Source organism: Oxyura jamaicensis, chromosome 1 (assembly GCF_011077185.1).
Source record: "Oxyura jamaicensis isolate SHBP4307 breed ruddy duck chromosome 1, BPBGC_Ojam_1.0, whole genome shotgun sequence".
NCBI lineage: Eukaryota > Metazoa > Chordata > Aves > Anseriformes > Anatidae > Oxyura > Oxyura jamaicensis.
In genome coordinates, this window is record NC_048893.1 from 108,526,137 (window position 1) to 108,554,115 (window position 27,979).

The 27,979-nt window shown below is 37.9% G+C and overlaps 1 protein-coding gene across 1 annotated transcript; it reads right to left on the reverse strand.

The window, feature by feature from the left end:
- PAXBP1 (PAX3 and PAX7 binding protein 1) lies at positions 1–27,973 on the reverse strand. Its single transcript, XM_035315643.1, has 18 exons — positions 27,652–27,973; positions 26,216–26,344; positions 24,454–24,630; positions 22,600–22,821; positions 21,886–21,989; positions 20,863–21,083; positions 19,705–19,894; positions 15,179–15,302; positions 12,760–12,859; positions 12,154–12,269; positions 9,689–9,888; positions 7,587–7,731; positions 7,285–7,406; positions 6,464–6,540; positions 6,127–6,193; positions 4,412–4,558; positions 3,942–4,096; positions 1–1,505 (listed from the first exon to the last, which is right to left on the reverse strand). Exons 1-18 carry the CDS (start codon positions 27,830–27,832, stop codon positions 1,388–1,390), a joined length of 2,595 nt encoding a protein of 864 aa, XP_035171534.1. The 5' UTR covers positions 27,833–27,973; the 3' UTR covers positions 1–1,387.
- Positions 27,974–27,979: the final 6 nt, after the last annotated feature.

The window sequence follows — 27,979 nt, forward strand, 5'->3', positions numbered from 1 at the left end:
TCCTTGACAGACAAGTTTATTGAAACATTTTTTAAAAGCAGATACTCTGAATGTACTCCATCAATCCCAACAGTTCAGAAAAACAATTGTTCAGTGTCCAATGAAGTGTGCATGTTACAAATTGTACGTTTTTAATATACTCATTTATACCACATGACATAAGCTTAAAATACAGTGATTCTTACGTTGTTCAGGATGCCAATTTATTGCTACAATTCCCCCCAAAGGCAGGGCACACTGGGAAACAGCTCTCAATCCAAGGCTAGTACAGCTCTTAACGTGCCTTGGACCCCAACATCACATCACTGGTGTTCCAATGTAGATCATCATATATTTAAGGGGTTTTATTTTTAATTTATAGCTCAATTAAATGCTTTGTTTTCCAAGACTGTATTCTTAGAGGGTATTTAGCAGGAAATGAAACATTTGACTATTTATTACAATACAAACACTTCAAATCCTAGGATATAAATTTTTCTTCACCTTCATTTAGTTTTTACATCTTTAGCCATACCAATCAGAAGAAAGAGGTTCCCAGTATGAAGTTACATAAAAAAAAAAAAATGCAAACAGTGAACTTAACCACCTTGCACAAGGAATGAGGGTCCAGAGTTCACAGGTGAACTATTTTTCTTGGAAAAGGTAAGGTATTTGGGGATTATGAAACACTGTCATGTAAACTTGCACCATAATCTTAAGTTTACATTGCTTGTTTGAATTAAGGAAGGCATTGATTTGGGTTTTCCTTTCTATTTTCTTTCTAAGAACAGTCTTAAGAGTTCCATATTTGAATGTAAATACTTTTTTGTTATTCCAATCTGAGTGAAGCACAGCTGCTTTCTAAAGGTCAGGTTCCATCTCAAAGTCTTTCTACTATTTAGGCCAAACAATTTACACGTATTTTAATATTCTGCCAGGCCTTTTGACCAATAATATGATCGTTTTATTTTCAAAAAAGTAGTTTTTAGCAAATGAAAAACTTTTTTCAACAGTAAAAGATCTCCATATCCAGTGTGAAAGGAAAATGGTGGTATAAATATATGTATAATATTGCATTACACTTAGTATATTATACACATTCCAGTTAGCCATGGAACAATTAACGGAGGAGTAGATGACTACTAATCATGGGTATAAAGTGTTTTTTGTAAACAAGATTTTGAGAAACTTTACTTAAAGTCTGATTTCTGGAAAGATGACAATCTTGGGATTTCATTTTTGCTTCTAAAGAAGTCAACTTTAGATTTTTTTTTAAGGATGCTGTATATAAGAATGCACTTTGTATTAAAACAAAGATCAATACTTTACAGTTTAAGAAACTTTACATATGTACATAAATTACACATCAGGAATGGTTTTAAAGCTCATAATGAGATGTCGGAAAAGTCTATTTTCCTTCTATTAAAATTTTTAACTCTTTTACATTGTGATCATTTGCAACTGTCACAGCATGATCCAGCGCTCGTATACTTGCTAGAAGCTTTATGATCTGCTTTATTTGCTCCCTAAAAAAAAAAAAAGAGGAAGGGGAAGTCAATGCAGGAATGGAATGATCATGTTAGAATTGTTAATATTTCAACAAACAACCATGTTGTAACACTGTACAGCAAATCAGATAGCTTCACATCATCGCCACTTGCTTAGTCTGATAAAAAAATAGGTTTGTTATCACCCTTGTAGTAAGATTGGAAATTTTATGTTGGGTTAGAGAGGAAGAGAGTAAGAATTAGTCGTATACATGGTTTAATACTAGATGCAGTATTTCTCAAGAAAAACTCTTGGATTACTTATGGTACTGCATAGTGAGTCACAGCTCTCTGGACGGAGAATGTTAGAGCAGGAAAAAAACAGTACATTTTAATGCATGCCTTAAAAGATATCACAGACTCACAGAATAGTCTAGGTTGGAAGAGACCTCCAAGATCACCGAGTCCAACCTCTGACCTAACGCTAACAAGTCCTCCACTAAACCACATCCCTAAGCTCTACATCTAAACGTCTTTTAAAGACCTCCAGGGATGGGGACTCCACCACTTCCCTGGGCAGCCTATTCCAGTGACTAACAACCCGTTCAGTAAAGAAGTTTTTCCTAATATCCAACCTAAACCTCCCCTGGCGCAACTTTAGCCCATTCTCCCTTGTCCTGTCACCAGGCACGTGGGAGAATAGACCAAACGCCACCTCGCTACAGCCTCCTTTCAGGTACCTGTATATGAAGCTTGCCACCAACAAACTGCATTATAGATTGATCCTAGTCCTGACAAAACTGTATTTTATGCAGCTGTCAAAAGCAATCCTAGCATCATGCAACGAACACGGACATGAAGTTTAAGTAAATCCCACGAAAAACACTAGACGTCCAAAATTCATCTTAAAAATTAAACCAGCTGGTTGGCAAAAAAGCACCCAACATCTGGAAAACTACTATCGACAGACATAGATAAAAGATACACTTCTCTGTCAGGAGGGATTAATTAATTTTTCTTTCAAACAATTGTACGAGGTTTTACGTGAATAGACATCACATCCTTAGGTTACAGAAAGTAAAATATCTGCAACAGACTTATTTTATGTGCTTAAAGGAGACAATGTGAACAGTTCTGTTAGAAGTTGAAAAAAAAAAGCAGAAGTCCAGACAATAAAAAATTAGAATATACTATGGGAAAAAAAAAAGGATTGGTAAGGTGTTTCTCTTCCAACATTCCAATACTAATTTTTACCAAATTATTTCAGCTGGTGAAAAAAGCTCTTTCAAATTTAAGCTCACTCTCTTTTGGTAGCCCATTTCTAATCTCTACTGGATTCTCTATCAACTCTTTTGTTTCAGTTACAATATCATGTTAGGCTAGGCATTTTCATTTTAGTAAATTTCATTGAGTAGAGTTTGTTTTGAATTTGAATCACGAGGAAATTTAAATTGGTACATGTCATTGCCATCATACTTCAGACACAAAGCTCTAAGGCATCATTTGGGAGAGGATAAGGAGTAGATTAAGTACAACCCAGTGTGGCACAAAGCTCAGTGTTCTCTGAAAATGAGATGATTCATATGTCACAGACAGAAGTGAATCTAAATACAGAAAAGTGCCAATAACCAATATGGTAGCTGGAAAAAAAAAAAAAAGCTAACACACGAAAAAGCTCCTAACCAGAATTCATGTGCTACACTTAAAGGGAAATTCCTACATTTCAGTGCCATACATAAATCAGAAAAAAAAAAAAGTAACTTGAGCAATGGCTCAGGCAATTCCAGGTATCAAGAGTGACTAATAAAGGTAGCAGCAAGGATTCCAAGTTTCAGTTTAAGCAGGTTTGCTGGAACAACTGAACTATTGACCCTGCAACCTCTCCCCACGCAGCAGCACATGAATAAATACTCTTCCAGTCTTGTTATGTTCCTGTTTATCAGTGCAACAACTTGATTTTTAAGTTTATCATTAAAATAACCCACCCAATACGTTGGGTTACTTGGCTAGCAGTAGCATTCATGCATCTAATCCAAACTTTTAATTATGCTGGTTATCAGATACAAGTAAAATGACTCTTTGATCAAGGGGAAAACAGGTTCATCTAGTTGGTTGTGTAAACAAAGCCAGAACTTTTGCGCCATACAGAAAAGCAGGATTTGTAATTTAGAAGCCATTATGTAGGAATCTGCAACAGGTTTAAAAGGTGGAGCCGGCCAGAACTAGAAACTACAAAATCTGCCAGAGTGAAGGACACAAAGCAGCAGTGCAAAACGTTTTGAGTGTTTAATTGAAACAGCAGGTGCTGTTTTCAACCACCTTTAAAATCTCCTCATCTACTATCCCACAACAAAACAAAGTTTGAATTCAAAGAAGTTTCATGAGACTTTCAGGAGAAACGAGATATTTACATATGTTTGCAAGCAAATAACACAAAGCACAAGAATCGCAACTGATTAACTCAAAATAAGTTACCTTGCATTTCTTTTCTCTACATCAGAGCAACCAATGCTGTTTCTATAAATTGTATCAGCCAGATGAACAAGGTATCTACAGAAGTTTTCTAGCTGAGAAATAGTCTTGTCTCCTTTTAGATTAGCAAACCACTGTTTAGGAAAGCAAGCAATTACCTAAACAAAACAGGAAAAATAAAGTTAAAAAACAAAGAACAAAAATGTAAAAGTTATCCAACATGAGTTATTAAGTCTGCCAGGTAAGACTGCAGTTACAAGACTCAGCTGAGCCAAACAGTAGGAAACAAACAAAAACCAAAAAAAAAACCACAAAAGCACTGAAACCTACACTATACCTGAGCTATCTAGAGGTATGAGCCAGAGAACGTTCTTTCTTTGGTTCACTTACATCACGATACGAAGATATCAAAGTCAAGATTTCGTAGGTAACCTCAAGTTTATTTGTTTATTTATTTTTTGGATATTACTTACACTTTGAGCCTTCTTTATGCTGTCATCTCCATACTCAGAGTTTTGAAAAGCCATAAGGATATATCTATTTAGCAGACCATCTATTGACAGCTCCTGGAGAGTTTTGTTTGAAAGGATTCCATACCACTGGAGAAAGTTTCCTAATAACTGAAAACACAATATAGGCAAGGTAATTATTTAAAGTGTCACGAAACTGAAAAGTTAGTCAAATACTCTAAAGACTCATCAAATGCAGCAATATAGCTAAAGTAAAGCAAGAGAAATATGCCTTCTGATAGCTCCAAAAGTATCCAGAATCCATTAAAACATTAGCTTAGGTGTTGCAAATTCCCGTACAACAACAATCATCATCTCAATTTTCCAGAGGAATCAGAGAAAAAACTAAGTTTCAAGACACCTTGTTCTCAAAATTTGATGTCGATGTGAAGTGAGACCTAGCATATGCCATATAGGGGCAAATTCACAGCCTCTTGTCAATGACATCTGCAGGCATGCTATCAGCATACCCTTATTTCCAAGGCAGGCTGAAACAAAAGACGCAGAAAATGCCTGAAGGGAAGTGCTGGCTAAGCCAACTGTACAGCTGTTATTCCTGGTGGCATATGGCCTGTGGAGAACTGCTGCCAGCTTTGTACAGATGAATGCAGCCAGCAGTTTACTGCTGAGGCAGATCATCAAGAAATATTAAATGAGCACTGGCCTCCCAGCTGCTATTTCTGCTCTTCTGTGACGTTGTAACTGCCTTGCTAGTGCAAGAGAGCGGTATTTTTATTGCTTCTCTAAAACAGCAGTGATAAGAGCATGCATAGTTCTAAACTGCCCAGGCTCCAGCAAATATTGCCAGAAGCAAGCAACTTCAGTCTTGTGAGACAAAAACCCTAAGTAAATTTTCAGTGTCGCTCTTAAGAACAGCATTTTAATAAATGGGCTTCATGCACTTTTTGCTCTAGACAGCATTTAAGAAATTGACTTTTACTTCAAAGTAACAGAATTCAGTGTCAAATATTTTAAGTAAATGACATGATTGCAAGCCCATTCAGGATAAGGCCTCCCTCACTGCTATAATTTATATCAAAAACTCCAGACAAAAGATGTGTTTGCGTGACCACATAGATTAACAGTTCAGTCACCATGTCTCATACTTTCCTCTTTAGCTGGGAGTTAATATTTCTAATAAAAGAATGTGAAGAAAAAAATCTACAACAGTTACAGCGTCCTAGACTTCTGAAAACTCTGTATTGCACATTCCACACAGAGACATTTCTTTCACACACTTTTATCATTTCAAGTAAACCAAGATTACACCTGCTCTCATATTTTATGAACAGCAACAGGTTTTCCAAAAGGGGTTAGAAAACTGTTTATCCAATTTATTTTCATGAAAATTCTGACACTATAAAAAAGGAGATAAACCAAACACTCTCATTACCACTTAAGTAAAATAAAATAATCATATGGTTTGACAAGTAAAATGACATTAAAAAAAAAATGGTTGTTGAGCATGTAAACCCACAATGCCTAAGTAAAGATGCTTTCACACTTGGCAATCTTTTGAAGAGGGAACAGTGTTCTATCAAAGGCTAAGATTACTACTCTAGAGTTCTTTCAACTAAAGAAAAGGCAATTTTGTATCTACCATTTTCCACAAAAATGAAGGGGATTTCATTGCTACACTGACTACAGCAAAGATTTATCAGATGTATTTACTGACTTACCTTAACAGAGGACCAAAACTGACGTTGGAAAAACAAATATGGACCAGAGTTCTTGTTTTCTAAGATGCTGGAAAAGTAAGAGATTTCTTTAATGAGTAACCAAGACCACCTCTATCTGTAGTTTGCTGACTTTGTCCTTCCCACACACAGTTCATTTCTTTAAATACTCTCTTATTCCAGTTCTGTTTTGTTTTTCACAATTCCTCACAGCATTGTAATTAGTTTGTGCTTGTATCTAGCCAGTGAACCATACAGAGGTATAAATCCTATCAACTACAGACAGAAGACAGTCACTGACTTGCCAACAGAGAGGTCTAGTAGTTGAAAGCAAACTTACTTTTTTGGATATAAGGGCATAAATACATCATCGTCTAGTGTTCTCCTCATTCTTAGCAACAACGCCTTTAAAAGCATCTGAAACAAATTAATATTTCTTAGCAAGCTGTCAAAGCACCTCTTATTCGTTAACCACTCAGAAATTGATTTTAAAAACAACAAAGACCATATGTGACCCTAACAGTAAAAGGCACGCATACTTAAGCACACATGCAGAGTCTTAGAGAAGTCTATAGTAAAGGTTAGAGGTAAAACTTGGCATTTTCAACAAAAACTGAACGCAACAGAATTCCTGTATCGTTTAGCTTCACTACACAATTAGCTACAGTGAAGTCTGGGCTTTTGTCAATTTTAACCTGCTATCTTGCCTAAACACACACACTTTGGCTGATCTCCCACTATTCTAAAAGCAACACGGGCATTGCATTATGCATGGAATCTGAACTCCTGACATTAATTCTCACGTTCATAGAAGACAAGCAAAACAACACAAATATGAAGCAATACATTTGCAAAGGCTACAAAGATCTAAAAAAGAAAAGTAACTATTTTAGCTGATCCTTAAATCAAAATTGCAGACCAAGAAGTCATAATACATTTGCTACCCCTTTTTTTATCTCTACCATTAATTTTGGGGAGATTTCATTGAATTCCTTCTCCTCACCTATCAGCGTACTTATCTCTCCATAACTAGCTAGCAGATCAAAAAATTGAAAAAAAATCTTGTTCCTCATTAAACTTGCTGTGTTTTCCAATATAGTGTATTAAAAATATACTCAAATTCCTTAACCTATCCCAGATACTTATGAACAAACAACTTACTTGTGTATTTTTGTTTTCTGCATTCACCACCGAAGGGTATCCATCTACTAGTTTTTGTACAATTGCTACCATTCTAGATGTTTGTGTTGTAGAAAAAGGATCCCATATATTTTCAGAAATCACTGTAAGAGATCAAAGAATTACTCCACTTTGCAAATACTCCATCACATGCTCTAAGACACTCAAGATACATAGGACACATTTACAAAACAGTAAAATCTAAAAGCATGAACAACCACCAGTTAGCTGCTTTACCCCCAGCTGTGCTCCCCCTCCTTCATTTTTTCTTTCCAAGACTATACCTGTTAATTTTGGAAGAACAACTCTCTCTACAATGGTAGGTAATAGTGAAATATCGGCATCATCTTTTTCTTGCTCCTGTTCTTCACAGCCATAAAACAGCAATGATTCAAACCACAACATAGTCTCAAAATCACGGCACTTGCCCTAATAAAATGAACAGAGAAGAGGTCAGATTGCTAAACAGAGATCTGCAGTCAACACATTAAAAAAATACATCTGCAAGTATAATACACATGAAAGCTATAACAAAATTGCTTTAAAATAGGTTACTAAGTTTTCTAAGCAAGCAGGGTAAGCAGCATTTGAGCACAAGAAAAATGTGAAAAAGTAGTCCTTTTTTCCTCTACATGTCATGTACCCCTCCCTACTGGAAGAAAAAAAAAATATATATATATATATATATATGGTGCCTCATGACCAAATAGTAACTTGATTTGGCGTAAGAACGGGCAAATTATTTCACTTCCTGCTTTGGCTAACCTCCTTCAGAAACAAAGGCAAACCTGATTCCCGAGAAGTGAAGAAAACTTTCTTCCTCTTTGCCTGGACACCACTAATGGCATTATGAGACAAATTAGTGTATATGGATAACCCAACCCAACCAAAACCTGAAAGAGGATGGAGAGCACGGTCAGTTTTCCATAACTCAGCCAAATGAACTAATCCATTGTACAACCACACAATCACTAGATCAAATGAAAGTGAAAATGCTGGAAGACAGACTGCTTTTTTGGGAAGCAGCTGCCCTACAGATTAAAAATTTCTCATTACAGCTGAGGTGGGAAAAAAAAAAAAGAAAATGTAAAAATGTGAGAAGTACAATTCATTTGTGCTGCTTTATAAAATGATGTTTTCTGGATTAAGAAAATCTCTTTTCATGAATGCCTTGTAATTTTTCAGACTTAGCAAGATGCCTAATGTAATAGGAACAGTAAGGCACAAGAATAAAAAAGAGATTTGAGAATTCTATACCTTGTCTCCAACTAACTTAAGCTTCATTTTGCCAGCCTGGAAACTCACACAAAACTAGTATAGAGGAAGGGAGAATTCACAACAGTTTTAAATTTAATGAAGACACCTTTCATAGATTCTCCCACTTATTCAAAGTAAATACTCTGAATGATCTCTGAAGGAATCTCTCTGCAATCAAAGCAGAGGAGACAGAAGATCACCGTCTGCAAACATCTTCTTAGTAGTTAAAAAAAACATTTCTGAAGAAAGGAGAGATGCAGTCATTTGAGAGAGAGGCTGACACACCTGCAGAAGGTGCTGTAGATGAACTACATTTTGAAAGGGGAGAGGACAATCTTCTTTCTTAGCCTAGTTTCCTAACTAAACAAGCTTATGCAATCGCATTGTGCACCTTGACTCACCTCCCATTCCCCAGTAAAAGCCAACATGGCAGAAAAGAGCAAGTTCCTACCAGTACTGTGAAAATAAGCACTTGACTGCTGCAGAAATCCAAGAGCTTTCACTGCCAGGAAGAACAATGGGAGTCAAAAGTTACCTAAACTCTTTGTCCTGATGGCTACTCATGTCAGCACACACACACAGGCTGGACAATGTGCCAGGGACACTGCTGCAATTGTGCTGTCCTGCTTTTCCCATGCTCCCTATCTAATTACTGGGCGATGAGTACTACATGGAAGACAATTACCAGCCAGAGTTCTACGGGGTATGAAGGGACAGGTGAGAGAAAGAAAGATATATAATGTAGGGACTTAGACTGCAAGTCCACTGAAAACACACTTCTTGGTTCCACTTCTCCTAAAGAATCACCTTCTCTAGAACCACAATTTTCTCTGAAATATTTTAAAACCCACACGCATTATTTAATACACTGCTTGACCTCCTGGTCCCTGAGAAGGTACCGGCATGTGCTGAATTCATCTCTGGCCTGCTGGGAACACAGAAGACAGTAGTCCTGGAACTTCCTAGGAAAGCACTCCACCCCAAGAGAGGTGCCCATTTTAAGCTGCATGCCTAGAATATGCTTTTATGAGAAGCACACATCAAAGGTTCAATTCACTTTGTTCTATAGATGTATGAAAGAACCACACTATAGAAGCTCATGTGGAAATTGCCTTGCACAGGACCTTACCTCCAAAGGAGTCCAGATAAGCAGCTGAAGTCTGATTAAAGGGTTGAACAGCTTTGGTAAACAGAGGCCAATATAGGCATCCTTGTAAGAAGCAAAGTACTTTGAACGCCAAGCTTCAAACTGTGACTTAATACAATCAATGGAATAAAAGCTTTCCAAAACGTCTTCAAAAACTTTGCTGGATTCTTTCAGTATACGATCTGGTAGGGAGGAAAAATATAGCAGAACATTAATCACTATTCCCTGTAATAACCTCTTTCAAGAGGAACTTCAGTGTTGACTGTCAAAAGCCAACTCCTACCAACATAACCAAAAAAAATTAGCCTTAAAAGTTTTATTACTTTTGCCTCAAATATACAAAGTTTAAAAACAAAAACAAAAACATAAGCACTCTGGCATACTGTCTAATCCTTCCTTCAAGAATATCATACAATGATTTTCAGTCTACCTGCTATTGGACTAGCGATAATTTGAGCTGTTTTCACAAAGGTAAGAGAACAGTGTGGACCCAACTTCAAAGCTGGCCTTGTTTTGCACAAAAGTTTGGAACAGCTGATCTCCAGGCACTTTCCAACTCAAATTATTCTACAACTGTCTTCATCGAAGTGTAAGTACAGGGCATCTCTGAGATAAGCCAACTGAATTGGCACTTCAGACAGAGTGGGACCTGGCTAACAACACAACTGCTGGACATAACATGGCTGTTGGCACTGAACAACCACTACAATCTCTTAGAACATTCCTTGCATTTTTTGTATTTCCAGCACTAGTATTCTAAACAGCCCAAAACTTTTTCTCTATATATTATTTTTTTCTCATGTCTTCTAAAATGTAACTAAACCCTGGAAATAATCAGCCATTTCTGCTACAGCCACCGTTTTAAATGTTTTGTTACAGGAGTTATTTTCACACAACTAATAACAAGTACATGCAGCAGGTAGAGGGAGGGCCAACAGAAAATTAGGTTATGTCATACAACTACTTTTCACACTGGAATCCTGAAAAAATGCTACAAATAAAGCTAGCAGGTCCAAAGCACATCCCTCGGTCCCCTATCATGTGAGCAATATGAATGAGCTTTAGAAATCCTATGCATGCTTAAGCTGATGTAACTTGTACAAAAGTCTTCTGTACAGTTAGGAGTGCTGAGTTACAAAAGACAATTCAACAACACTGAGTTATTAATCTCGATTATTTAACTTAGCAAAGTGAATTACAGCACCTAACAATCCTAAACAGGCGCTTTGTTCAATCAGAGCTCCCTGCATACCACCACAAGTTTGGTGAATTGGCCTGCAAGTGAAGGTATGGAGATTGTTTGCAATTCTTATGGACCCAACTGCTAGACAGTTTGATTGTTTTTTAAACTGTTTATACTTTGGGTCTCCACAACCACCTACAGCAACAACTTCAGCATTTTTATTACATGTTCTGTCAAAAGTGACTTTACTTTAAACCTATTCGATCACTTCATGCCCCTAGTGCTTACGACATCAAAAGTCAACGTCATTCTCCTAGCTGCTTCATCCCTTCTCATATGCATATAAATGATTCTATGTATGTGGTCCCTACCACTTTGCTTTTCCACGTTTCATCTATTTTGATTAAATTCTCTTTCATAAGAGTAATAACTGTACTCCATTTCAAGGTGAGAAGGTAATAGGATTATTATAGTAATGTTCGACTTTGCTACTGGTTTCACGGTAACCTCTAGTATTCTGTTTGCCTTTTAACTGCTGCTGTAAAAGCTGACTGTTCCACCACACGCTCTCTTATTTCAAGTTTCTTACAGTTCTCCTACTGCTTAATAGGCATTAGCTTAGCTTACAACCCCATTCATTGTATGATTAGGGTTATGCATAGCTGCATAATAAGATTTACTTGGAGCAAATCAATTATAAAATTACAGAGGAATTTCAAATCAGTCAGTACCATAGAAACTTTCTGTAATGTTTGCAGTCAACATTGTTCTCTGTCACCTGCAAAGTTTGCCAGGCAGTAATAAAAAGCCTACAAAAGCTTTGTCATTGTGTTTCTAGACACTTATGCAAAACTTGGGAAAATACTTCTTATCAGCAAAAGAAGTTTTGAAAGCACTGAGGTCTTTAGAACTCTACATAGAGAACAAAGTAACTCATTAACATCAAAACAGTTCTCAACAGATTTTGGAGAATGATAAATCATGTTGCAGACTGGAAGGAACTAACTGCTCACTAACAAGACAATGTCTGAAATAAATAAAAAGCATCTCTCTAGGGTTGTGGCTATTTATTTAGCTGCAAACCGCGAAACAGATGGGCATAAGAGACCTTGTTGGTCACATTCATAATCTAGTAAGGAACAGTTCTCAAACTTTCTCCAAAATATGCTGAAATATATATATAGGGCTGCATTGGTGTCAAGCTTTTTTTTTTTGGCCAAATTTTCTATATTTGGTTGCACAAGGCTTCAGTAGCTTTTCTAACCTCGCTCCATATTGAAGTTTGTAATATCCGTTGAAGTTTCCTCATCATCACTGGAAAGGCCTTCAAGGTGATCTGCCATCTTCCCAGTTTGCTCTCTTGCTTGTCTACGACGAGCTCTGAAAAGGATCAGCAGCATAATCAAGTGATTCTATTTCTCCCCTTCTACAATGAACATAGTGGCCTAAGCCTGTCACAGTTTTTAACGTGAGGAAATTCAGGTTGAAAAGAACTTCCACCATGTCATTACCTCAAACATCCCACTGGGTTGCTGCCTCAAGCAGTGGAAGGAAGAGAAACCAGCAGAACACACATATATATTGAACGGGCTTATACTCCCTTAAATCAATTTTAAATCTAATATAATGGTCATCTTGTGACCATCTTGTGATGGTCAATCTAATGACCATCTAATGGTCACTTGTTTTGTACGCTTGCATGCTAAGTTGGGATATTTAGGAACATCTCTCCCCAGCATACTACCTTAAGTGTTTTCTTCCCTTCAAAGGGAGAAACACTGCTGTTTATGTTAGCGAGTATGTCGCACTGGATAACAATATTCTGTGAGTAGGAAATACTCCTGATGGCCAAGAAATCTCAGTACTCTACCTTCTAGCTTCTCTTTCCGCAGTCCGACGCTTTACTTGTTCTTGATAGAGCACTCTGTCTCGTCCAAAAGAATCAAGATTTGGTGCCATCAGTGCTTTATCTGTAAAATTACATTGATGAAAATTAAAACATTTAACTATGATTATATAATGTGTTATAGGTTGTCTCACAAGAGCCCTGTACCTTCTTTAAACTAAGTGAAATTTGAAGTAGAAAGTGTAAGATACACCCAGGCGTCTTGAATCCACAAGTGTAGAGGTTAAAAGAGGAAGTAATGGATTTTGGAAAAATCTCCACTAAAATGTCAAACAGAAGACTGTTTTCACCATACTTCACTCTTGTCCCTCTCACACAGAACACAGCTATATACAAGTGAATGGTTTTAACAGATATTTTTCTTAAACTGAATATTCCAAGGCACACAGTTCTCCTTATACAAACATGTCCACCGTGTATCTTTTGAAAATAAAATGAACAAAACAGAAGGCAGAGAAGAGTGACCCGAGTCAGAATATATGATGTGCCAGAGTTCTACTCATAGTCTCCATGCATATATTCTTGACATCACCTCAAGTTTCAAATGCATCAAAATCAGCAGGAAAATAAATCCTCCCCCCCAGCTCCTTGTAAGCCACAATTCATTAAAGATGTTCCCAATGATGGAAAATAGCACAGCTAAGCAGTGAAACTGATCAGCAACCAGCAGACAGATCCAAGAATTCTTCCAGTTCATTCTTTTCAGATAAATCTTTAGAAATGAATTGAGTGTTAGCCAGCGCTCACTTACCCACTAAAATACAAACGTTGAAATCTAAACAAAAGCCTACCCAAATTTCAGGCATAAATTTACATATTCTAACTAACTCCATTTACTTATCCATCATTAAAAATATCAGTGATGATCTATGTCCATATTACAATTCCATACCAGAACTACTAGGAGCCTTAAAATACAGATGAAATCATTTGTTCTTTTTTTTTTTTCTTTTTTTCTTTTTTTTTTTTTTTTGGATGTTATTCAAATCTGAGCTACTTGTCTTCACAATGAAGTAAAACAAAACTGGGCAGACAAATTTAAGGTCACTTATATCTCGTTAGTGTTCTGACACCGTATGAAGGAATGCAAATTGTCCGTGTCCGCAACACAAATCAAATCAAAGGCTGGTTTCTGTGATAATCTGAGCGACAGAACTGAACTATTTCAAGACACAGTGAAGCTGATTCTCAAGACCCCCCCCGACACTACATTAAGACCTCCCTTTAAAACCTAACCTTGACAATGACCACTACTACCAACCCACCATCTAAAAACAGTCCAAAATAGTCCATTCTAGGTTTATTTTAGGAAATTCATTTACAGTACACTAGATTTCTAGTTCTCACCACAGCACCTTTATAACAAAACTGCAAGGCCTACATGTGATGCCTGGGGCTCCAAATAAAGTCCTAAAAGCAATACAGACACTGACTACTCTGTAAAGACACGACCAACTCTGATGCCCTAACGCTTTATCATACTCAGTGAGTTCTAATGGTACCAACATTTCTTCTCTGGGCACACTGTGACAGAATTGGAAGTGACTTGTACTACAGGACTTTAGGTCAGCAATAGGACAGACAGGATACATTTTTTAAAATGGGGCACTCCTCAAAGTGGAAAGATGACTACTATTGATGTATTTTAACCACCATTTAACATGCAGATTAAAACCTCCTCCAAGGAATGTGAGCTTTCATGCAAGTTAATGTTTGGACCTTTGCAGAGTTTTACATACTGAAGTGATCACCACAAGAAAACGGCTCAGTGAGGACCCCCCATCTCAACATGCACAGTAAACAGGTATTCTAACTGGCTAATTTTAAGCTGTAATCCACATAGAGTCATTTAGAGTCATTTTGTATTAGTCTGATTTTTAACCATGGCAATAATCTCTTCCAGTTTCTTAGCTTTAGCAGTTAAGTGTCTGAGTAGAAATCTTTATGCTACCTATAAAATAGAGCATGAGATAGAAGTCTGCTCTAACCCAATGCTTCATGGCTTTGTACAGAGTTAACTGGAGGTGTTGCAGGAAATTTCCAGATTCAAGGATGTTTAACAAAAAAAGCCCTGACATAAGAGGAAAGTCTGGAGTCACATGCTACCACTACTGTCACTGCCACCATGCATACATTTAAAGTGCTAGGAAAGAGAAAATATAGTTAAGAGCAACAGAAAGGAGAAATGAAGTCAGTTAGAGTGGCTCTGAGCTTAAACCAAAACGGATTAGAGAACTTTTAATCTAAACTTGCTTCTACCTATCTCAAGAGTAAGGATAAACTTCAAGACAGTTTCATACATTTAAACATTTACATTTATATTAGCCATAATAAGTAAACAAGGTTGTTTAATGAATAATAAAAACCTTCAAGATGGACTGACTTGAATGGCTTGAAAACTCCGAAGATTCATCTTTAATATCATCTTGTCGTCTTTGGACAAGGCGGGAAGCTCGCTGTTTGTACAGCTGGTGCATTGCAGATTCAAGTTCGTTAATCAGAGGCACCTGTAAAAATACAACACACTACGTAATATCAAATTCTTCAGGTGCTTAATTTTCTGGGGTGCCATACTATTCCGAAGCATAACGCTGTCACTGCACTTCTGGCAGCACAAGCCGTTTTCTTTTAACCATTTGTATCATTTAGACCAGTAAATATTTCAACTTGAGGAAAACGCATGCATTCAACAATGTTGTCAGCTTTCAACCATAGCAAGTGTTCTGAAAGTTGTTTCTGTTGACTGAATGAGACTACATAGTAAGACAGTAATTCCAGTGTGTGAAATGTTATTTAAAGTACTCTTATTTTCTCTATTAAGTGTGCTTGAATATTGCTACAATGCTTACAATTCACCGACCTCCCTGTTTCCACTTTATCTTTAAAGAATGTAGTAGTATTCTATAGTTAGTTAAGAACCTGCCTCTACGTAATGAAAAAAAAAAAAAAACAACACAAAAACAAAGCATCAATCTAACCTCCTAAAGGCAGCAGTTACTGTTTAAGTGTAACTTTTACTAGCATATACAGAATTATCACTGAAATACAGTAAAACTCTGCTGAAACATATTATGCCAACAGGTAACTCAAATCAGTAAAAATGTGATTCTAGCCTGTCATTAAAATCAAAACCATACAAAGCGTGTGAGTTCTGCATTAAGCATAATCTTTGAAAGATACGGACTCAAGTTGGATCAGACCTGCCACAAAAAAAAAAGTGGACTGAATTTCAGTAGCAGCAAAAATAGGTAACAGCTAGGAATTTCCTGACATTAAACAGCAGATTCACTGCCTACTTCTGCAGAACTTCATTTCCTGGGACTAGTTAAAATTAGACCATCATAAATATTCAAATATAAAACAGAATTTTTAACAATCTCCTAATTTGGAAAGGCAACTCCCATGAGTCAGTTGCTTTTGATATGAACACTTCTGCCATATCCTCCTTACCTCCAAGACATATGTTTAGTCCATAGTCTTCCAGCCTTTTAGCTCAGATATTTCATTGCTGCCTACCATCCAGGATTACTTTTTTTTCCAAAACAGATAAAATCAGATATTGTTTCCTGATGTAATTTAGAATGTGACTCAGCAGCTATTAAAAAAAGAAACCTTCTTCTGTAAAATTTAAGCTTATGAGATTATAGCTGCAGGGTCATTTCAGCTGAGAATGACACACACATCAGAGGACCATTAAAATGAAAGAAATTTTAGCTCTTTATGACAAACTGGTCTACAGGGATCAAAATCAAAGGAACTCAACATACATATAACTCTTTTAGGGAAAAGAAAGCAGAGTGAACGAGGGGGGGAAGGAATAATGTTGGAAATCTAAATTCTGAATTCAAGACAGTTTTAAAAACCCAAGTAATAAAGAACAAAACAACAACAAAAAATAGATTTACTGCAGTTTGCCACGGAAAACAGAGCTTCTTGCCTTAAGTGTGTCAAGGGAATTCTAAAACTGAAAAGCTAAATGAAAGGTTTTGGAAGCATCCCTACAGGTTCTTTCTATAATTGCCTCAGAATAAAAATAAAATAATAATAAAAAAAGTTATGTATTCAAATATGTGAATTCACTTAAAATATTTCCCATTTAAAATGCAAGAAATTTAGAAGCCATTACTCCTATATAATCAATGCTGTGGTTGATGAGTGACTGACAGATTCACTCACTACTACAAAGTTAGAGCTCTCATACATTCACTGCTTTGTTTAGTCATTACCTTAAATACGATTATTTATTTTACTGTTTTTCCCCCCACACTCACTGTGAACTGCGTGAGAAGAAAACTGGGAAGCTCTCTGAACATTTAGAAGACAAGGATAATTTTAATCTAAAATCCCCTTTCCTGATACACAGGGTGTGTTTTGATAAATTGCTTTTGCATGTAAAGTAACAGCTCATCTAATCATGCTGTCAAAGGTAGGCTTATAACATTTTGATCTTTCTGTGCCCCTTGTATTTTCTCAGGTTCAAAAAGTAAAGACACCTTACCACTTTCTAGCCTTCTCAGAAAGCATGATTTTGACAATAAGTACTTGTGAAGGAACTACTAGTCACGCAAGCATCTTCCATTTCACTGACTTTTATCACTTAAGAGGAAAAAAAAAACACCATTATATAGGATTTGACACTTCTGTTGCTTGTTTCTGAATTTCTCATAGAAGTTGCCTCATTCTACTCTGCATTGCACCATACCAATGAGCAAAGCATCTGTAATATTCAGCACCTCTTCAAAAACAGAATACAGGCAAAATGGTCTTGTTTGGATGGGGGTCACAAAGGATCGAGCATGGTGTACAGGTGCAGAAATAAGGTGGTAGGAGGACGAAGGTCTACCTTATGATATTATTTTTGGTTCTCCAAAACTAAGTCAATGGACATACATAGAAATTCTAGGGCACTGGACAAGAACACTGTGCACTCATTTGTGATCGTTCAGCAAACAACTTTTTCATTCAGACCAATAACAATGTGAATTTGACTAATAATCCTGACTAGTCCTAATACAATCAAGAGAAAGCATCAGAGCATCATGTTTGGAAGGATAGGGAGCCCTGGTTTTATACAAATTTGGGATATGTGCTCATATATATGTATATATACACACACGTGTATATATTTATATGCATATATACAGACACATCCACAGTATTACATATATACACACTTTCTTGGCTTTTAGATGTTATAATCATAATAACTATATTCATTATACAACGTAAACACACATACATTCACTTGTTTTAAATATGAAGTAGCCAGGGCCACAGCTGCTACAAAAAAGCTGAAGGCAATTTATGCCTACACTCAAAAAAATGGAATCTATCTTCCTGCTGCATTTCATTATTTCACTGAAATAAAAACTGATAGTCATTTTATTACTTTATTTTGTTCCCTCCTCCCAACCCTTTAAAAAAAAGTTGCGATGTCCTGTGGGCTACTCTGAATTTCACAGTAATTTTGTCATGCTGAATGCACTGAATTCTGAAACAGATTATTTGGCCAAAGAACAGAGAAATACATAGGACATCACAATTAATGTCATATGCCTCTGTTAAACTGACCGGGTCACATCCTAATTTTGCAACTCACTGTACATACAGAAACCTCTAACTGAAAACAGAAACTGACTTGAGAATCATGAGATGGAAAGTAACACCTTAAAAGTTCAAGGGACTGGCACATGGGGTATTTTGGGAAAGTCAGGGGTAGGGGATCCAGGTATAGGATCTTTAGAAGACCAGGAAAACAAAGATACATTATAAGAAAGCAACTTTAACAAGCCTGTTCGTTAAACTATCAGCAGCTAGTTTGCTTTATCACAGCTGGAATTGATTTATTTCCTAGTATAGCTAGATAAGTCAATTCCCTTCGACAAACTCAACTGAAATTGTTACACTATTAGTTAACAATACACTTTCCTGTTTTTTCCTGTTCTTCAGAGAACAACGCTTTTCATAAAAAAAATAAATTATGTTAGCTGGATGAATTAACTGGTCCACACTTCCTTGGGCTTGTTCATAACTCATAGTTATTCTCCAGTTTACAGGATTGAAGACAGGAATCTCTGAAAACAACTAAATGCCGAACAAATACTGTCTAACTGATTAGCAACCAGAATGCTTCTATATTCCTTTCATGCCTAAAAAGATAGCTAAGCAGCAGCTTTAACCACTCAGGTAATAAGAAGATAACAAAGAAATAGCCTGAGCACTGCTAAGTGAATTTTACAGCTCCTGTATGTGTGCATACGCATGTATAAATACACACGTACGTATTGAGGAGCTTCTCTTAGTCTAAAAAAACTAAATATAGCATAAATAAAACAGGGTAAAAAAATTAAATTCTCAAGTTAGAAATATACAAGAGTATCATACTATATAAGTTGTTTTTTTTAAAAAAAATAAAGATTGGATGTTTTCAGACTGCTACACTGATTTTAACTCCTTCAGACACTGGAATGCTACCAAACACGTGAAACTGCCTGACAGGAGGAAGTTTATAATAGCACAAAATACAATTTTCATATTGTGTTGATAAAGCATTTAAAGAGCTAGCAATGTGGTAATTCCGTCATTATTTCTGCATGTGTTGAGCATCAGGTTAACAAAAATGGCATCTGAGTAACCTTGAAATGCCATAAATTTAAAAAGACAGAGAATCTAAAAATGTTTTTATCTTAACTGGAGTCACTAATCTGTTATACTGTGAAATAATGGTCTTTGATAACAACCTTAACTTTTCATCATGCTATCTCTTCAACATTTGAATAACCAAACCTTTAGGAGAGTATGTTCTCAGGGGACTTTTGGAAAAAACAGAGATGTGTTTGGCATGTACTAAGAGTCCTTTTTTTTTTTTTTTTTTTTTTGGAAAAAAGATGAATGTTTTTGCATCCTTACCTTTTCACTGAAACACTCAAGCAAGTCTTGGACATACCCTCGCATTTCTTGCAAAAACTTATACTGTTCACCAATACCCCCAGAAGACCCTTCTAATCTTTCAATTGCCTTGGTAGAGTCCTCTCGGCTTTGCTGATGTTTCTCATATTGCTGCCGATTAGCTTTGTGCAATTCTTTCATAGAGTCCAACCTGAGGGGCAATGGATAAATAACAAATTTACATCCAAAAGTCTATATATTTCAGGCTGTTGTGATATTAGACAGTGCAAGTACCAAGTATATATATGGAAATACTGTAAAGAGACATCCTTTAACTTTCACTTGTCACTTTCTCCCCTCTCTACATAAACAGCAAGACTAATGATTTATATTAATTTTCTAGACTACACAGTGAGTGCATTGTACTGCCAACTCCTGCCAATTTTTACAAGGAGATGTAGCACTCAGATAACTGCAAGGCCAGCCCTACAGGAAAACTGGGAGGGAAAGGTATTTTATGGAACAACAAAGAAAAAAAAAAGTATACGTAGGAACTATAGTTCCTATAAGGCAAGTTGCCTTTGTCTACTAACTTGATTGACTATCAGAGTTTGTAACACTACTCTGGGCATACAAACCAATACTGCAGACGTGTGGAGTGCCAAGTTGTTCATAACTAATGATTTCTGACTGCAATTGGCTTGTTCATTGAGTAGGACATTCTGCGTACCTGACAAGCAGATCACAATGTTTAAACCAGAAAATAAAAATCTACGTTTACACTAAAATTTAAATTCTTTATCTACTGAAGGGTAAAAATTTTATTTACTGTTTAAAAGACTGCAACTTGACAAGCTGAACACCTCACTACCCTTTCAATTCTTGCCTATAAGACTGTGTAGTGTCCAGAAGATGAAACTCAGACCTGTCTTCAACAAGATCAATGGTCACATATTTAAAGCTTCACTTCCAGAGAAGCAATCCAAGGAGTTTTTCGAACAAAGTGTCAATGTCATCTTCACTTTGAGCTTTTTTGTTTGCCTTTTTTTTTTAATGGATGTGCCAGTCAGTACTTTTCCAGCGATGAAACTCTGTGTTTGCTCACCAAGACTAAAAGGCGCCTGAGGAACAGAAAGCTAGGGGACAGGTCTTTAAGTCTAAAAAGATGGTCTGTCCTACCTGTCTTTAAGCTGTTTCTTTACCAAATCAATAGTAATAGGAGCCATCTCATTACTGGGTGTTTTGAAAGGAACTGTATTATCTGTTTTTTGAGACTTGGTTTCTGATGATCCATACGTAGCGTAAGTGTATGGAATGCCATATGACGAACCATAAGACAACGTCTGGTAAGTGTTCTGGTAGTACAGATTATTCACTTCAGCAGGCTGACTTGGTTGAACCTAGAGGAAGAAGACATGATTGTACTGTGTTAAAGAAGGGAGAAGCTTTGTTTCACATCTCAAAGCTTTCAAAGTGCAAAATGTAGACAGAAACATGCAAATGTAATTTTCAAGTGGATTTGAGCATAGAACTTCCAGCATCTAAGGTGGAAGAAAAATTCTCAGAAGCACCTTCTTAAATGGACAGTCTTCGTATCATTATTGTTCTAATATTTATGCTTACAGAAAGCTACTAAATGACAATTCTAACCAGCCTACAACTCCTACAACAACCAAGTATTTGGGATTGCACTAGTTTTGCTAAGAGCATCTATTAGAATCAGCGTTCAGTTTTGATTTTGCTGAAATATTTTTGTTTTAAAAACACTATTATCTTCAACTGAGTGACAATTCACTGTGACTGTACAGACAACATATGGCACAACCTGCTACCAATTCCAACTCTGCTTATGTCACAACAGAAGACACGTAAACAGCAGTGAAGCACATACTGTTTACACAGACTAAAAAAAATCCACTGGTAAGTAAGAACAGAGGTCTCTTCAAAGCATCACTATTCTCATTCTATTTGACGCCACTAATAAATGCTGTTTACACGATCAGCATTTACCAAGAACAAAGACTAAACAAACGGATACCACTAGATATTTAAAATCTGACCTTTCACTTCTTTCTAAAGAGTATCAGAAGTTACATACTAATATTCTCAGACAAAACAGCCTTCTGTAAACTCCCTGAGTTTGTAATGGATTTAGCCAGTGTTGCAGAAACAAACCAGAAAGAACTCAAATGAAATACATGCCTGAGGTATGTTGATTCCTTTCCGTATCTGTTCTTGCTCCCATCTACTGAGTTCTTCATCTTGTTCCCCTGCCACCAGTGCTTCATCATCACTTCCCTCAATACCTGAAGAGGAATAAAACAGACAGGTAACAAAAAGAAGATCACGTATTCATAGTAAGGGCCATGAGTTCTAAAGCCTAAAAGACCACACTTCGGTGGGAGTATCTCAGTGCATTTTCCCTTTTTCTTCACAAGGAATTAAGAATGCTAATCTGTAAATCATTATCACAGAGTTTCCATTTCAAAAATCCAATGGGTAAGTTTGCAATTAACTGTTGATAAAGCCCTCCAATAATATAAACCTATTACCTTACTAATTTTCCTTCTCCAGAAGATTATTTCACCTGTTTGCCAGGAATCAGAATCCTATATTGAAGAACTGATGTTTTTCTTTTGACAACTATATACTTCCTAAAAAGTACAGGAACAACATTAATTGTTCCTCAGTGTAAGTTTCTACCAGATTAAACAGAGCTGTGTGCTTCTAACCAAAGGAAGATAGTATGTGCACAAAATTGTATACACAGATTCCATTATGCAGTACTTCTTCTTAAAAGAGAAATATAACTCCAGATTTATGCCTGTTCAAAAAACGTGTAAAAATGTTGAAAGGGGGCACTTGCAGTAAAAAACAGTGCAAATAATATCAGCTGTCTCTCTAAAAAGGTTTTACCTATTTCCTCAGCAATCTTTTGCCTTTGGGATTTTTCCTTCACTGTAAAAACTATCCTCCTCTTCTCGTCATCATCTTCATCATCACTGGCATCATTTTCATCTTCTCGAACAAGGCGGCCTTTACCTGGTTCACTGTCAACGGGGGTAAAGTCTCCAAGTTCACGAGCCATTTGACGCTTTTTTCTAGCAGCATGAATAAAAGCAGCATCTGGAATTTCTCCTAGAGATAGACGTTTACACTGTTAAAACAACTGCTGCAATAAAACAGGCATTGCGACTCCTTATTACTCATCTCTGCCACCCTATCAAAACATCTTGGCAAACGGCAAAAAAAAGTGAGAGGAAAAAAATCCATACTCACAGAAACATTTGCAAGAAATTTAAAAGCTACATATGCAAAATTTATTACTCAGACCAGTAACTCTTAAATATGGAATCTCTCCCAAAAGATCTGGCTCTGCTTCCATTAGCTGACACACCGTAAGGGCAGAAGCCTCATGTCCCTCTGGGATATATTCCTAGAATCACGGAATAGTTTGGGTTGGAGAGGACCTTAAAGGTCATGTAGTTCCTACCCCACTGCCATGGGCAGGGACACCTCCCACCAGACCAGGTTGCTCACAATCCCATCCAATCTGGCCTCAAACACTTCCAGGGATGGGGCATCCACAGCTTCTCTGGGCAACCTGTGCCAGCGCCTCACCACCCTCATAAGAAATAATTTCTTCTTTGTATCTAATCTAAGTCTGCTCTCTTTTAGTTTAAAGCCATTACCCCTCTTGTCCTATCACTGCACTCCCTGACAAAGAGTCCCTCCCTCTGCTGCTTTCTTGTAGGACCCTTTAGGTACTGGAAGGCCACTGAAAGGTCTCCCTGGAGCCTTCTCCTCTCCAGGCTGAACAACCCCAGCTCCCTCAGCCTGTCTTCACAGCAGGGGTGCTCCAGCCCCTTGATCATTCTCATGGCCCTCCTCTGGACTCGTTCTAACAGGTCTATGTCCTTCTGCTGGGGCCCCAGAACTGAATGCAGAGCTCCAGACTGGGTCTCAGAAGAGCAGAGCAGAGGGGGAGAACCACCTCCCTCGCCCTGCTTCTTTACAGAAGAAGAAGCCTTTTACAGAACCTGACTGCTGCACCAGGAAGAAAATGAGGCTCCTAGTTATGTCATATCTTGTCCTGATATTGCCCCTAACTCTTTGTACTTCTGGAGACCAAAAATCCTCAACCATTTCAACAAGTGGTGGTAGCTCTGAGATCAAAGGACATCAAATAGGAATAACAAAGCTAATGAGAAAAGATTGTACAACTGAAAGGAAAGTAAAAAATAACACATCTAAGAAGGAAAAACTAACTTCACTAGCACTAAATTAATGCAACTTACTTATACATTACAAAGAATTGCCCCCACAAATCAATTTTGAAACATCAATAACTTTTTAACATTGCTTTGCCTAGTCATGCGCAAAATGTTGAAGTTCAGATTCTCTTTACACTTGAAATATTTTATTCAAGCTAGCAGTACCTTTACAGATGCAATAATGAACATATCGCACCTTTTTGCAATTGCCCCTAAAGGAAAAGTCATTTGGGAATCAACCAGGACCCAGAGCATGCAGATGGACCTTCTATTTGGGGAGCTGGCCACCATGTGGATCTGCTATCGATTAGCCAAGTACTTTCAAAAACACTTTCTCAAAAAAATTGAACATCCTCAGAAAACTGCATTCTCTTGAATCCTCAGATGCCAGATATACTGCTGAAAAATATTTCCTAATCTCTCAAATACTTTTTAGTCTGCTGCAAATGCTGGCTAAAGCATCTGTTAATATATCAGCTGTATTACAATAACCAACCTGGGCGGAGAACATTCAGTGAAGATAGAGCACTTGAAAAAGCCCCACCAGCTTTTGGTTTTTCTTCTTCCTTCTCACTTTCAACTTCCATTTCTTCTTCACCGTGTTCACTGTTTGCAGTCCCATCTTCTTGACCTATATCCTTAATCTGTCCTGTCTTTTCTGGTGGTGGTTCGACTGTTAAGACAACAAAGCCCACATTTTACTCTTTTGTAAAGGTCACTTGGAGGCACTTTTTTTTAAGGTCTAACAATCTAAAATGAAAAACAAATGAAGATGCTAAATGGTAATTTTATTACTTGGAATCTAGCAAAATATGTCTTTTTAATTGTGATTTTGTCACTGATACCCTCTAAAAATTAAATGTTACAAAGCAGAAACCACAACTATGTTCTACATATTCCACATATTGCCAAGTATTAAAAAAGTGAGGGAACTCGATAATTAGATTCATACGTACAACCTTCACACAGTCTCGTGTGAGTAATTAGAAAGCATTGCCCATGTTGCGCCAAATCTTTCTACAAGAACAGATGATTTCAAAAGAACTGTTTCACTTTCCTCCTGTGTTGAGGTGCAACATTAACCTGCGTTATGTGGGCCATATACAGATACAGGCAGCATAAAAACACACATTAAATCCAGTCTACACTGCATACATTGGAATTTTTGGACATCAGCATTTGTTTAGAGAATCCAGACAGCTGATTTGGTATCAGCCCCTGCAGTATAACAAAGCCAATTACAGATACAAAACAAACAGAAAATAAGCATACACTAGCCATGTGCAAAGTGCAAATCTTTACAGAGCCTTAGTGACAGAAGCGACAATGAAGATCTGGCTTGCCACAGGTGAATTGAACATTAGACACAGAAATCTTAATTTCTGTTCCTACTCACCCCTCATACCATTACTTATTTGTGCGTTTTTAAAATGCAGAAAAAGTCCTTTTAAAGATTTTTAAAAGACTAACTAAAAGTTAAAAGAGTTTTGTGATTGAAAGACGGCAAATTTCTGTGTCGTATCACGTTTGACTCTCTTAAGTTTCAGCTCTATCATTGCCATTTTTAGATCTTAAGCCTATCCCTTGTAGACATGGGGCTGCAGGTTATTATTAGTCTACACAAACCAACCGGCAGAAAAAAAAGGAATCAATACACTTTACCCATGAGCTTCCCGATAACCAACATCAGAAGTACAACGTAACTGAAATCCCAAGCTCTGTTCCAAGCTCTGGAGGACTGTGTATTGTTAAAAGATCCTTCTGCTCCAACACTTTCATCCTATCATCCTGATCACCAACCCTGCTCTAAGGTCCAAGCTGCGTGAAACACGCAGCTGTTGGATAATTTACTTAATAACAAAAAACACCACTCTGCTCGCCCCATGATTTTCCTTCTTGAGAAGCTGCATTACAAGGACATCCTGTCAGATAAGCACCAGATGTAGGAAGAAACTAATCTGACATAAATAGAGCTGAAATACAGAAACTACTGAGGTCTACTGACAACTGCGTAAGTAGCTATCTGAGAAGCTTCATCCTTTGGCATTCATTTCCACATGACAAAGATTCAAAGAATTCTACCAGCTTCAGACCAGCATTTGCAAGGTTCAAATGGACACATTTAATGCATGTTCTACATCAGTTCTAAATGCTGAATTCTCTAAAAAGACAGAGAATTCACCTTGAAAACAAGCCATTTGTATTTACAATACTTAAACCTTTGCCATTACAGAAGTTACTGTTAGTTTTGCAATTACCATCTGTCGGAGAATTGACCTCTGTTCTAACTTTTGATTTTTCAAGATCTTCTTTGTATTCTTTCTTCAATTGCTTTACAATCTTTTTGCTGTAACTTGATTTCTTCACTTTGAAAACTTCTTCAGTTTCTTTAAAAGAGAAGTTGGAAGACACTACGTTAGATCCACCAAAAAGTTTACTTACTGTTAGATTTCTTAATTTTGTACCTAGAACTTGGGAAGTGCTGCTAGAACATAATTTCACCCAACTATACAGTTGCACTGTTGTAACATGGCATTGCATATCCTTTCACAGGGACTTTCTTCCGTGGTTTTTGGGGGTCATTTTCAGGTACATCCTGCTCACAGCACAGTCAGAGGAAAGCAAGGCAGAAGTTACACCAAAGTGTACAAACATAACCTGCGTTTATGTGACTGTATTAATCTTTGGGTTTGTTTTTTGTTTTTAAACAACTGATCCTTCACTGTGACCACGAATTTGGAAGAAAACAAGGAATCCCAACACTTTGGGTAATCACCCTTTTCATAGCCTCACACATACACATGCCAATATGACTAATGGGTATGGGAACAACCGTGTTTTGTTGTTCTACCAGTTTAAAGGCCTGCAGAACTACAACCTACCACAAGGTATGCAGTAAGTTGAAGAACTAAAGTGCATCAAAAATAAACCAACAACAAACACTACAGATTCACGTAGGAAATCCACAGTTTTTCCTCACAAATAAATGCTGTTAATCCATGTTTTCAGGATTTCTGTCACAGTCTTACAACCCAAGTTCCAGCCATCACTGGAAATTCCTTCAAAGAGGGCTCAAAACGCATACTAACTGTCCTGCTGACAATAGATATCAAAAGAACGCTCCTATTCATCCTGAACTTCTGGCATGGAATATACTCGGGACTTTGAGGAGTACTTTTCATTATTTTTAATATACAGTAACTGCTACCCATAATCAGATTATCTGAGTGTGAACACACCAATTCACAAGTGCGGTACCTGCTGGAATCTAGAATTATTGGGCAAAACAGTGCACAAAAACAGCTATTTTGCCAAAAGCTGAAGCCCAGAAACCATTCAGCCACTTTTCTGACTGTTCACGGGGGTTAATCTAATAATCCTTGCGGACTCCTAGATGAAGCAACTCTTCCACAAAACCCTCGCAGGGGCTTTGCTGGATCCAACCTTTACCACCGGCCACACCAGGGGAAGATACACCCGACAGAGAAGCTCAGCAAAGACACCCCTCCCTCAGCACCACAGGCTCGGGGTGGCAGGGGCTGATGAGCCCGGGCCTAGCCCCCGGTGCCTCGCAGCCCCTGCTCCCCCTGCCTCACACCGGGTGCCGCAGCCCCCCGCCAGCCCCCACACCGGGCCACGAAACAAAACGTGTCGGGGGCGCAGGGCCGGGGCGGGCAGCCCCCCGCCGCCTCACCCTCCTCCTCGTCCTGGAAGCTGAGCAGGCTGGCCCGCGGCACCTCCTTGCTCTCCCGCGGCCGCTTCTTCTCCTTGTGGCGCCCGGCGGCCGGCAGCCCGTTGCCTTGCTGAGGAGCCGGCGGCGGGGGCAGCGGGGAAGGCGGCGGGGGCACCCCCAGGCCCGCCCGGTCGGCCGCCATCAAGCCCAGCCCCAAGCCGAGGGCCGCGCCGTAGCCCGCGGCGCAGGCGAAGGCGGCGGGGCTGCCGGGCAGGGCGAGGGGCACGCAGCCGGGCGGCAGCGGCAGCAGACCGGGGCCGCCTCCACCGCCACCGCCACCGCCGCCGCC